We start from the raw sequence: 12,881 nt of genomic DNA on the forward strand, positions 1-12,881 counted from the left end.
TGGAGGGGAGTAGAGTGAGATGAGAGGGGAGAGGTAGGAGAGTTTGTGGAGGGGAGTGAAGTGAGATGATAGGGGAGAGGTAGGAGAGTTTGTGGAGGGGAGTGGAGTGAGATGATAGGGGAGAGGTAGGAGAGTGCGTGGAGGGGAGTGGAGTGAGATGAGAGGGGGCAGGTAGGAGAGTTTGTGGAGGGGAGTAGAGTGAGATGAGAGGGGGCAGGTAGGAGAGTTTGTGGAGGGGAGTGAAGTGAGATGATAGGGGAGAGGTAGGAGAGTGCGTGGAGGGGAGTGAGATGAGAGGGGAAAGGTAGGAGAGTGTGTGGAGGGGAGTGGAGTGAGACGAGCAGGACGAGGCAGGCGGGGAGGGGGGTGCCGAGTCCGCGGAGGACACGGGAAGTCGGTGCGTAGCACGACATCGATCACGAATGAGATTTGGATGTGGAGCCGACGGAGCGATGCGAGGCGCGCGCCCGGTCCCGCGGCACCACGTGCTCTCTGCCAGGGGCCGCCGTTCGCGACGCCGCGTCCGGTCTCGGTCGCGTTCACTCGGGGCCACGGCTGGGCCGGGCGCTGTCGACCATTTACACACCGCGGCGCGCGCGTGGCCCCACACGCGGCTTCGCTTCTCACGTTGCCAGCCCACGGGCAGGCAAAGCTGCGGCGAAATTCGCTTGCGAGGATTTTCTAAGGCAACAGAGCGGCGATCAGGGTCGTCACTGCGCCTCCGTGTGCTGTGCCCATTGGTAACCCGTGGTGGAGCGAGCGTGCGTGCGTGTGGTGGGGTTAGTGCGTGCGTGTGGTGGGGTTAGTGTGAGTGTGTGTTGGGTTCAGTGTGTGTGTGTGTTGGGGTCAGTGTGTGTGTGTGTCTTGGGTTCAGTGTATGTGTGTGTGTTGGGTTCAGTGTGTGTGTGTGTTGGGTTCAGTGTATGTGTGTGTGTTGGGTTCAGTGTGTGTGTGTGTTGGGGTCAGTGTGTGTGTTGGGTTCAGTGTGTGTGTGTTGGGGTCAGTGTGTGTGTGTTGGGGTCAGTGTGTGTGTGTTGGGTTCAGTGTGTGTGTGTTGGGGTCAGTGTGTGTGTGTGTGTTGGGTTCAGTGTGTGTGTGGTGGGGTTAGTGTGTGTGTTGGGGTCAGTGTGCGTGTGTGTGTTGGGTTCAGTGTGTGTGTGGTGGGGTTAGTGTGTGTGGTGGGGTCAGTGTGTGTGTGGTGGGGTTAGTGTGTGTGTTGGGGTCAGTGTGTGTGTGTTGGGGTCAGTGTGTGTGTTGGGGTCAGTGTGTGTGTGTTTGTTCAATTACCGTGTACGTTGTGTACACGGTACTGAATGGGGAGCGGAGGTGTAGCGAACCCGGCGGCCCGAGTTCAATTCCCGCTCACGGCCAACACCGGTTACCAGTGCTGGGCCTCCCCCCTAGGTCGACTCAGACTCAAATGAGTATCTGGGGCGGTATGTAAACATCGCCACTGGGGAGACAAAGGCGGCCCGGCGTGGTAATGGCCACCCACCCCCTCGTGTGTGCTACTCGCTCGCAGCACTTGCCCCAGCCGTCTGTTAAGGGTCTTTTTATTTGTTTCTATACTACATCAAGTACATTACATGCGAACAAAGAAATACTGTGTATGGATCTTGACACGTAGTTTTTTCGCAGCTGTTATCATGATTCATGGCTGGGTTTAGGCCACGCGATGATCTGACCGCATTTGTGTCGTGAAGACCCTCCACCACACAGACGGCGCTTATCTATGGTTAATACAACCGCAGTATTAACCAGGGCGACCTGCCTGTATCGAACCGCAAAAACGTTACCGTGTGACCGCGGCAATTACCGTGGTGTAAATGTGCGTATGCTATGGCACAACAACTAACTTTCATATGCAAGTATGGACATATGAATGTATTAATGCTCATCCTCTACAAAAAAATAGCTGCTATGCAGCACATAACCCGACATGAACACACGCACTGCCCGCGTGTTGTATCCGTGAAAGGTTGCCATTTAAATTCGTATCAAGGCGCGCGCGTTAGTGTTCATTGTGGGGAGCGGTTCATGTCGCCTGGCCAACACCATTGACGATTATCTGAACCGGTTTTGGGCCTCCCCTAGGTCGACTCAGCCACAAATGATGCTCTGAAGGACTATTTCCCGAAACGTCACCGATTATATACTGTTATTATTTTCAGGCCGCGGTGGAGTTTAAAAAATATATAGTTTTAAGATATAACCTTACCGTTAAACTCACTGTGTTGTGTGTGTCTGTACTGTAACGTTGTAACCGATATAGCACACGGACTCAGGGTTATGAGCGTTTGCACACCCGTCTCTCTCTCTCTCGTTTCACAACGCATGGATTTATAGCGTGTATTAGTTTGTTTGCTGGTGACTGTGTATTTCATATCGGAATCGCCTCCAGTGCTGTTGCTGCTGGCCGCAATAAAAGTTATTTAAAAGTCAAGTCTCTCTCGTCTCGATTTCTCTTTAGCACCGAGGAGGGCCGAGCAAATGCTCAGAGAGAGACAATCTCGCTCTCATCCGTCCAGCTGCTCGCCCAGAAACAGGAGCTCGCAAACACCACGCGCAACAGCTGATCAGCGCAACAGCTGATCATCCGCCCTCCCTCCTCATCCTCCTGTTGTTGTTGTTGTTGTTGTCGTACGACTAGCCTGATGTCGACGCCAGAGTAACAACTCCAATTTCACATTCAGGTGCGTCGAAGCCCAGAGACACCGCGTTGGTGAGTAGCGAGCGGAGTGAAGTGTTTCAGTTCAGTTTCATTTATTTGGTATAGCCCTGTGAGCCATTCGGCTCTTGAATCGGGTGTCAACGGCAACAAACAGGAGACAAAAACGTAAACAAGAAAACATCTTGAAGTGACTATGTGACTAAGTGCAAACAGAAAATCCAGGAAAAAACAGCAAAAATATTCCACAAAAAGCACCGTACACCAACGCTGTGCAAAAATCCCAGTGGGATGCAAGTCAAACAACAACAACCACAAGACAACTTAGATTAAGGCCATCATTCTAATTCTAGATTTGAAGCTTTCGTGACAGCAAGGATTCATACTATTAGGATTTTTTGGTAAAGTCACGTAAAAAAAATTCATAGAAGTGATAATAGAAATAAAATAATAAATCTGTGATTTATTATAAATCTGTGATTTATTATTTTATTTCTATTATTACTTCTCTTAATATTTTTTTTACCTACGTGATTTTACCAAAAAAGCCTAAGAGTATGCCATCATTCTAACTCCGTACTACAACAAACAAACATGACTAAACCAAAAGTGTATCATCAGCGACGTGATGTCTCCTGCTTCGTATTTGTAGATCGGCAATTGCGCCGTGAGACGTTTCACGGGTCTGTTCGGGATGGCCGCAGTCAGCAGTTTGTTTTTAAATTCCCATCGACGCGAACCAATACTCAACTTTCTCACACACACACAACAAAGACAAAAATCCCCCGTATAGCCTTAACAAACTGTAGGGGCAAGTGCTGTTAGCGAGCACCTATGAAGGCCGGAACGGTACACGAACGAGGGGGTGGGTGGCCAGCACCACGCCCGACCGCCTTTGTCTCCCCAGTGGCGATGTTTACACACCGCACCGGGTACTCATTTAAGGCTGAGTCGACCTAGGGGAGGCCCAGAACCGGTTCAGATAATCGTCACTGGTGTTAGCCGTGAGCGGGAATCAAACCCGGGTAGCCAGGTTCGTAGCGCAGCGCGCTAACCGCTACACTACCGCTCCCCATTCTCACACACACACACAGTCGTACACACACACACAGTCGTACACACACACAAAGACAGACTCACTCATACACTTCAACCCACATACTCACGACGTTCATACACTAACTCACAGTTATGTGCACTCATATGCAGTACAGATTTCATTCCAACATGAACTCCTAACACACGCGTTCACTCTAATCACAAAGATCCCCTGTATAGCCTCAACAAAGTGCTGTTAGCGAGTGGCACCTATGAAGGCCGGCACGGCACTCGAGGGGGTGGGTGGTCAGCACCACGCCCCGGCCGTCTTTGTCTCCCTCACAGCGATATTTACACACACCGACATGTACTCATTTAAGGCTGAGTCGACCCAGCGGAGGCCCAGGAGTCGGTTCAGATATTCGTCACTGGTATTGGCCGTGAGCGGGAATCAAACTTTTCCGCTCACCCTCACACATCCACTCACATCCACCACTCACCCTCACACATCCACTCACATCCACCACTCACCCTCACACATCCACCACTCACCCTCACACATCCACTCACATCCACCACTTACCCTCACACATCCACTCACATCCACCACTCACCCTCACACATCCACTCACATCCACCACTCACCCTCACACATCCACTCACATCCACCACTCACCCTCACACATCCACTCACATCCACCACTCACCCTCACACATCCACTCACATCCACCACTTACCCTCACACATCCACTCACATCCACCACTCACCCTCACACATTCACTCACATCCACCACTCACCCTCACACATCCACCACTCACCCTCACACATCCACTCACATCCACCACTCACCCTCACACATCCACTCACATCCACCACTCACCCTCACACATCCACTCACATCCACCACTCACCCTCACACATTCACTCGCATTCACCACTCACCCTCACACATCCACTCACATCCACCACTCACCCTCACACATCCACCACTCACCCTCACACATCCACTCACATCCACCACTCACCCTCACACATCCACTCACATCCACCACTCACCCTCACACATCCACTCACATCCACCACTCACCCTCACACATTCACTCACATCCACCACTCACCCTCACACATCCACTCACATCCACCACTCATCCTCACACATTCACTCACATCCACCACTCACCCTCACACATTCACTCACATCCACCACTCACCCTTACACATTCACTCACATCACCACTCACCCTCACACATTCACTCACATCCACCACTCACCCTCACACATTCACTCACATCCACCACTCACCCTCACACATCCACTCACATCCACCACTCACCCTTACACATTCACTCACATCCCCACTCACCCTCACACATTCACTCACATCCACCACTCACCCTCACACATTCACTCACATCCCCACTCACCCTCACACATCCACCACTCACCCTCACACATCCACTCACATCCACCACTCACCCTCACACATCCACTCACATCCACCACTCACCCTCACACATCCATCACTCACCCTCACACATCCACCACTCACTCTCACACATCCACCACTCACACATTCCCCACTCACCCTCACACATCCACCACTCACCCTCACACATTCACTCACATCCACCACTCACCCTCACACATCCACTCACATCCACCACTCACCCTCACATTCACTCACATTCACCACTCATCCCTCACACATCCACTCACATCCACCACTCACCCTCACACATCCACCACTCACCCTCACACATCCACTCACATCCACCACTCACCCTCACACATCCACTCACATCCACCACTCACCCTCACATTCACTCACATTCACCACTCATCCCTCACACATCCACTCACATCCACCACTCACCCTCACACATTAACTCACATCCACCACTCACCCTCACACATCCACCACTCACCACTCACACATTCACTCACACCCACCACTCACCCTCACACATTCCCACTCACACATTCCCCACTCACCCTCACACAGCTGACATTGGCACACACGGCTCATTTGCATGTTAAAGGGACAGATCAAGTCAAGTCGCACAAAGCGCGTTACCGTGCTGAGGCGGAGGGCTGTCCTCTGCCGCCGTCTTGTTTCTCTTCACCATCTTCTCGCCGACGATTCCTAACTTTTATTCACCGTTAGCGATCTCGCGAAGACATTGAGAGCGTGGAACTCCACACACACGCAACTTCGCTTTCCCTCTCGGTTGCCTCCTATCGCTACTCCCCCCCTCTCTCTCTCTCGCTCTCTCTCCTTCTCTCTCCGCCCCCCCCCCACCACCCTCCCTCTCTCTCACACCGCCAACGTGAGCGTGACGATGCCAGACGCGTGCGTGCGGACGAACACAAAGCAACTCTGCTCCCCTCCATCTACCCCCCCCCCCAAGTCCATTCGCGCATCCATCGCCTCGTGTGTGGCTGGGTAACGGGCAAGTGATGGGCGCTGCTGGTGGCAAGATGTTAACTCCCTCGCCTTGTGTACAAGTGTTCGTGGGTTCGATCGCGACCCTGATACGCCTGTTGTGTTTTTGGAGTTCGTGTGTTCTCTCTCGCCCCGTGGACCTTCGGGTTGTTTTGCTCCACATTCTGAAACGCGCGTTTCGAGTAATTTGGCTGATATTTATTTGCACGCGATAAGCCACTTTGTTGAGCTATAATTTGTCGCCAGGCCGCTTCTGAATAAGAGCTATGTAGCTCAGTGCGCCTTACCTGGTTTAAACATAAATGGTTTCATTTGTAGAATGGTACATAATAAGACAATAGTGTATATTTAATGTATCGATTCGCTGCTTTTTTGAATACTTTTCAGTTTGATTATTTTTTTGTCATTTGTGTTTTTGTTTAGTCCGGACCTATATCCGCTCCCCCCATTCATATCCTTTGCATAATGAAGCATTGCGTGGAGGTCCTATGCAAGGCATTGAACCCTCATTACATGACAATGACATCGGTTTGCCACCTTTCCCACTAACGTCCAAACTCGGACACATCGCTCAAGTTAACTCGAGGTCGATCATATAAAAAAACGGTGCAATATGCTCTAATAAAGTTCAACAGCACCGACACCTCACCAGTTCTCGGTACAAATCAGATCTCGCGTTGGCCGTCCCCTGCACTGGCTTCCAGTTTCACGTAGAATACCATTACACATCCTCTTGTTAACTTAACAAAGCAGTGAACCATCTTGCCCAGCCTACATCATTGACATCCTGCACCCATACGGCCCCTCAAGGTGTCTAAGATCTTGGGGATTCACATCTTCTCTGCATTCCCAGGGCGAGGTTTTGCTCTATCGGTGACCGAGACATTTTCCCCGTGTCGACTCCAGGCTAAGGAACGCTCTTCCACGAGGTATCAGAGGGATCTCTCTGAGTTTGTGGACATTTTAAATATGTGTCTTACAAACCTGGTTATACACTTCTGCTTGTTAAACATTTAGTTAATTTAGTAAATGGATTCTTAAAATTGATTTATTATAGACTGCCGCTGTTGTGTCCTGTACAGCGCTTTGAGATGATTGATGAAAAGCCGCTGTATAAATTGAATTATTCTAATATTATCATTAATTTCTGCCACCCAAACTTACAGACTCCTGCCCAGGGTAAACGCTGATAAGGTGATCCACCCTGCACTGATAGCAGCACAGTGTAAACAACATTGAGATCATTTTCTACGTAGGCTTCCACGACAAATATCGTGATTCATAACCGCTTTCTTTTGGGTTAGGTCGTGTACAAATATGCGTCGTGAGCCCTCCGTCACCTGACACAGCGAATTAAAGTGTCACGTCAAATCAAACTTGGCCAATTTTTGTTGCAGCTTCGGCAGCACCAGCCGTGGTGTTGTCGGTGTCGAAGGGAAATCTCACAACGACGTTCCTCCGATGATCACATCTCGCATCATCAGGTTGTTAACATGATCCTCTGATCTCGAGTGGTGGTGTTGATGCCGAAGCAGTGACAGATTTGACACGCGTTCAGCGACGTGATAACTATATTCTTAGGTTTTTTCGGTAAAGTCACGTAGGTAAAAATTAAAATTAATAAAAGCAAAATAAAAAATAAAATAAAAATCACGACGTTTCCTTAATTTCGATCGGATCATTAGGGTTTATTAGTAATAAATCGGCATTTTGCGACCCCCACTGCCACTATGTAGCATATTATTGCGTGCCAGGAACTCTATGAGATGATAGGACAATTGTCTGAGTCCATAATTGGCAATAAATAACGGCAAAGCAGTTATGAGTGACTCACTGAATTGTGCGCAGTTGCGTATACAGGACACGACTTCCCTTAAGGCAAACACCTTCAGCGAGCGCGATGCCGATCACACACAGTTCGAATCCGACCCTCGATCGATGGCTGTGCCATCGCCGCACACGCGTCGAATACAAAGCAAGGGTCAAGTCCTTACTCACTAACAACTCCTATCATTTTTCATTGCTGGAGGGTTTGCCCCCCCTATCTAAAAATCCTGGCTCCCCCATTGGTTATACGTGTGCAGTCATTGGTGAACCGGGTCCGAGACCATCACTATAAAACCCAGCGTATTCCTGAGTGGCTGAACCCAGATTCTATCCCAGGATCTCCGTGGTGCTGGCGAAGCGCCCTAACCTCGAAAGTAACAGGTGCTGTCATTTTCCTCTGAGGTGGAACTGAGTTCAGAGCACTTGGCTTACGACCAGAAAGTTGCGAGTTCAAACACCACTTGCGGGCCGACTCACCACATTGTCATTATCATCAGCGGACGCGCGTTTGCAGCTTGTTGTGTATGTGTATGTAGGCATGTGGTTTGCCAACCGCAGCAAGTGCACAGTTGACGTGTCTCTAATGCGGTGTATTTTTAGCCGTTCTCCGAGACTAGCTCTCGGATTTCGGTCCCTAACTCGCCCCACCGCAGCTGTGGCAGTGTGTCTGTTCACAGCGGCCGCTGAACTCCGTCGCCTCCGCCGTGAATGTAGCGCCGCAAACGCGAGCTTTGTTTTAGGATGTTGAATTATTGAGGTCGCCGCGTGGTACGTGGGGGACTCATAATGGTTTATGTCGAGGACACTGCGGCTGCCACGTTGCGTCTGTCTTGCTCCCCGAAACCCGAACTGATCTAATCGATATCCACGATGGTCATCCTCTCAGATGTTATTCCCTATTTTGGCCGCAGCTTCGAGTTGGCACGGTTCAGTGTGACGGACACTGCGTTTGAATCTGGGTTTGAGCACTAAACCCATCACTTATTTTGATAAATTTAAACTCTGAGAAATTAAATGTTTCTATTGGCTTGAATGTCGCACGTCAACCAATCTCATAGCGGAGTGTGTGGGAAAGTGATTAATCTCTTCCGTGTCTCTTCTCACCAATACTCACCTAGACCACGTGAAGCACGGTTTTATTTTAAACACATACCATTGGCCATGCGGAAAGACAAACATTGGAATGAGGTGTATTGCCTATTCATTTACTCTGACGCTAATTATTATTTTGTTTTTTTGTATTTTATAGTTTAGCGTCGAACTGGGACAAATATCTAATGGAGATGGTCCTTGCCGAAAAACATCTGGCAGTGTGCCAGCATTGGTTGAAGCAAGACTGACTCTGCTGACGAGACACTGTTTTGTCTAATCTAGTTCAAAGTTTACTTGTATCGAACCAATGCTGCAGAAAGATGCACTCCCAGAAGGCTGTGCGGCTGAAGAGATGTGTTAAAAGTATGGCCAAAGGAAACGCATATCACAGAGTGACCTGTGAGAGCCCTTCAAATTACCTCCACTCCGCACATTACGAAGCAGCATATTCCCAATCAGTCTGCCACTGAGAGTAATGTTCTTTGAATAACAAACATTTTTTGTTTCTCATTCACAATAAGTATAGAACTAAATTCACTAACGTGACGCCTTTGTTGTGGATGTCGTCCATTGGTGACTGAGCTGACACCATCAACTCGCGACACTTGCGAATCCAATTTTAATCACAGATGGGTGGAGTTTGCGTGTCTCTCTCTCTCTCGCCGTGGGCACGTGTATTTTTCTCCGGGTCTTCCATTTTTTCCCCTCCACACTTAGAATCAGCATGCGTTTAAGAGTATTTGGCTGTTATACATTTTCACGTGATAAGCCACTTCGTTGAGTTATCATTTGTAGCCAAGTCGCTTCTAAAAAAAGAGCGAAATAGCTCAGTGGGTCTTACCTGGTAAAATGAAAATAGGTTTTTTTTAAACCATCAACTCATTGGTTCCAGCTCAGCCAACTTACTGTACCTTTGAACCACTCCGGCGACATCACAAGCAGACGCTCTTTCAATGGACCGGCTTGCCAGCTTGTTCATTTTACATCTCATCCCCTATTAAGCCCATACTGTGTTCGTGGTGTTGGCGTTTGATATTTCGGGCAGAGGGGGTCCCTTAAGGGTTAGTCCCACAGAGGCTTGAGCTTGAATCTTCCCCCATGGAGATGTTGGCAGAGCAACGGCAGATCACGCTGCAACCTGACCCCGGATAATGACACGCAGAGGCACACCTACTCACACAGGTGAGTGTGTACAGGTTTCTCGGGGCTTGTGGAAATTCGCGGAAGCCGTCGAGCGACACGATCGTGCACACAACGGGAGGCACCGCTCGTCTCAAATCGAGGCCATGAGCCAGTGGTGGATATTCCACATTCGTATGGCAGGAGCCATCCTCTCTCTCTCTCTTCTTGATAAATACGTAAATTTCCAAACATGTTCCAATGTTTTTTTAATTGTTAAGTTCACACTAATTGGTTTAATGTGATCCACCAAAAAGACCAGGTGGCTCAGCGGTAGATTATTAGAGAGGTTGGAAGTTAGAATGCTGATTGTGATTTGACTCAGCCCATCATCCCTTCAGGGTTGTTAAATGAGCACCACTTTGTGGGTAAGTCAAGAGTGGTTGTGCTATGGATACACTCGCCTTTGCCACAGACATGTGGATATTCCACCACTGGTTCAGGGCCGTAGACAAGAAGTGATCATCAATACCTCCATGCTCATTTGAGCAGAAAGTCACTTAGACTTTTTCTTTTACCCAAGAGGGATGGTATGGAAGGGTTCGGTCGACTCCTGACTTATGAACGATACTCCATTGTGAGACTTCTAGTCCAATTTGTTGAGACGTGGCAGAAAGATATAAGTACAGCAGGTGGGTTCGTAAAACAGCACGTGTGGAACTTTGAGTGCTATCCACTTGGATGTGTGGGTTTTCTCCAGGTTCTACAATTTTTCCTTCCCACAGGCAAAACTTTCCTTAAAATGTAATTGCCTAAACATCTCAACTATTAAACGAACCAGTTTTTATTTTATTTTACCAGGTAAGGCTGACTGAGCTACGTAGCTCTTTTTCAGAAGCGACCTGGCCACAATTGATAGCTCAACGAAGTGGCTTATTGCGTGGACATTTCTAGCAGCCGAATACTCTAAATGCATGTTTCCAAATGTGGAGAGAAAAACCGAACCCAGAGAAAAATCCACGTGACCACGCGGAGACCATGCAAACTTCAAATATACAAATCCCATTTCTAGATTCAAAGTTTTCGTCACAGCTAAATTTAGCTGTGACGGTCCCACCTGATGACGGAGACTTGTGTTGCCTCCGGAACGTCGTGATTGATAATTTTATTTCTATTATTATTTCTATTATTTTATTATTTACTTATTTTTACCTACGTGACTTTACCGAAAAAACCTAAGAGTACAAATCCCACGATCGTCTGTATACCAGGCGAGGTAGTTAACATCTCGCTACCGTGGCGCCCCACGGTTGAACCACGGGACTGTCCAGGAAGAGTCTTGAGACTCGGCGAGGCTTTCCTCGGTAAATAATCCGGGTGGTGGCTGCACATGGTTGTAATTCAGGGCTGTGGAGGCGACGAATGGTGGCTCACACAAATGTTGCCAGGAAAAGGCGGTACAGCAAAAAATGTGGACTCCAACGACTGTTTCCACCTTTTACGCACGCATTTTATCCGGGTGCTCCAGTTTCCTGCCACGTGAAAACACTCGTCGATTAGCTGATGACACCTTCATATAGAGAGGGCCAGGGAAGTCGCACAATCGTTGGTGCCCGCTCATCGCCTGGCTTGCCTTCCAGCTTTGTCTGTGGTTGCCCATCGTCGTGAGATTCAATTTGCATGGACGACGCTGTAAAAAACGAATCTAAACATTAACCGGGTGAGGTCACATTGAGGTTAATGTTTGTGCAATGGACCTGAATAGTTATCGAGCCGTTTTAACCAGTTTAGTTTGGACTTCTTATTTTATTTTTTAAGCTTAGAATTGGGCTCACATCTTTGTCAGTGTATTCCAAACTCGGACATTTTTCTCAGTCGGCCTAGGTCTATCAAAACTGTGCAGTATAGTAATAGGGTTTTACCCTTTCAACTGGTACAAAAACTGACACCTTTATACAAGGCAGTATACTGAAATAAAGTTCAACAATACCACCAGATATCGGTACGAATCAACTCATGCCGCCCGATACACAGGCAGACAACCACCGTTGACTTACCCGCAAAGTGGTGATCACTTTATCGACCCCGGGGGAATGATGGGTTGTAGCAACCCACCCAACCGCGATATGAACTCGCAACCTTCCTATCGCTGAGCCACTTGGCCCCGGAGTGTCATCTCACGAGGAGAAACGCGTGAATGGGGCCCATCAATTACAATCAAGTAGTGAGGAAGGGATTAGAACGGTGTCCTTGTGACGTCAGACACGTGGTCACGACTGCAGTTGCCGCGCTCCGCCACATGGCGGCAGCACGTGGTCGATGAACTCTTTCAGATTCGGCTCCTGGTTTGTTTAAGGGGCCGTCCATAAATGACGTCACGCGATTTTGGACGATTTTTGACCCCCCCCCCCCCTAGTCACACGGCGTCACAAAAAGTCAGACCCCCCCCCTCAAATATGACGTCACAAAGCTCTGCCCCTTCCCCCCAAAAAATATTAAACATGCTTCAAATCGTTTTAAACTATTGTCATAAACTATTGTCATTGTTGTGCGTATTTAACGTGGCGCTGTACCCTGATGTTGGTGAAATGTTTATTAAAAAGTCTATTTAATTAAGTAGAACGTGTTGTCTATATTTATTTAAAGTTGCGCATTCTGATGTGACGTCACATTTCTCAAACCCCCCCCCC

The 12,881-nt window shown here is 48.7% G+C and overlaps 1 protein-coding gene across 1 annotated transcript in view; it reads right to left on the reverse strand.

The window, feature by feature from the left end:
* The window catches only part of LOC144734072 (choline transporter-like protein 4), a 61,375-nt gene extending 55,413 nt beyond the window's left edge, over positions 1-5,962 (reverse strand). Inside the window, exon 1 of the mRNA XM_078616125.1 lies at positions 5,785-5,962. Within this exon, the coding sequence (XP_078472251.1) occupies positions 5,785-5,836 (52 nt within the window). The 5' untranslated portion in view covers positions 5,837-5,962. The remainder of the gene's footprint in view (positions 1-5,784) is intronic.
* Between the last annotated feature and the right edge of the window lie 6,919 nt (positions 5,963-12,881).

The sequence above is a fragment of the Lampetra planeri genome, chromosome 49 (assembly GCF_965212315.1).
Source record: "Lampetra planeri chromosome 49, kcLamPlan1.2.h2, whole genome shotgun sequence".
Lineage (NCBI taxonomy): Eukaryota > Metazoa > Chordata > Hyperoartia > Petromyzontiformes > Petromyzontidae > Lampetra > Lampetra planeri.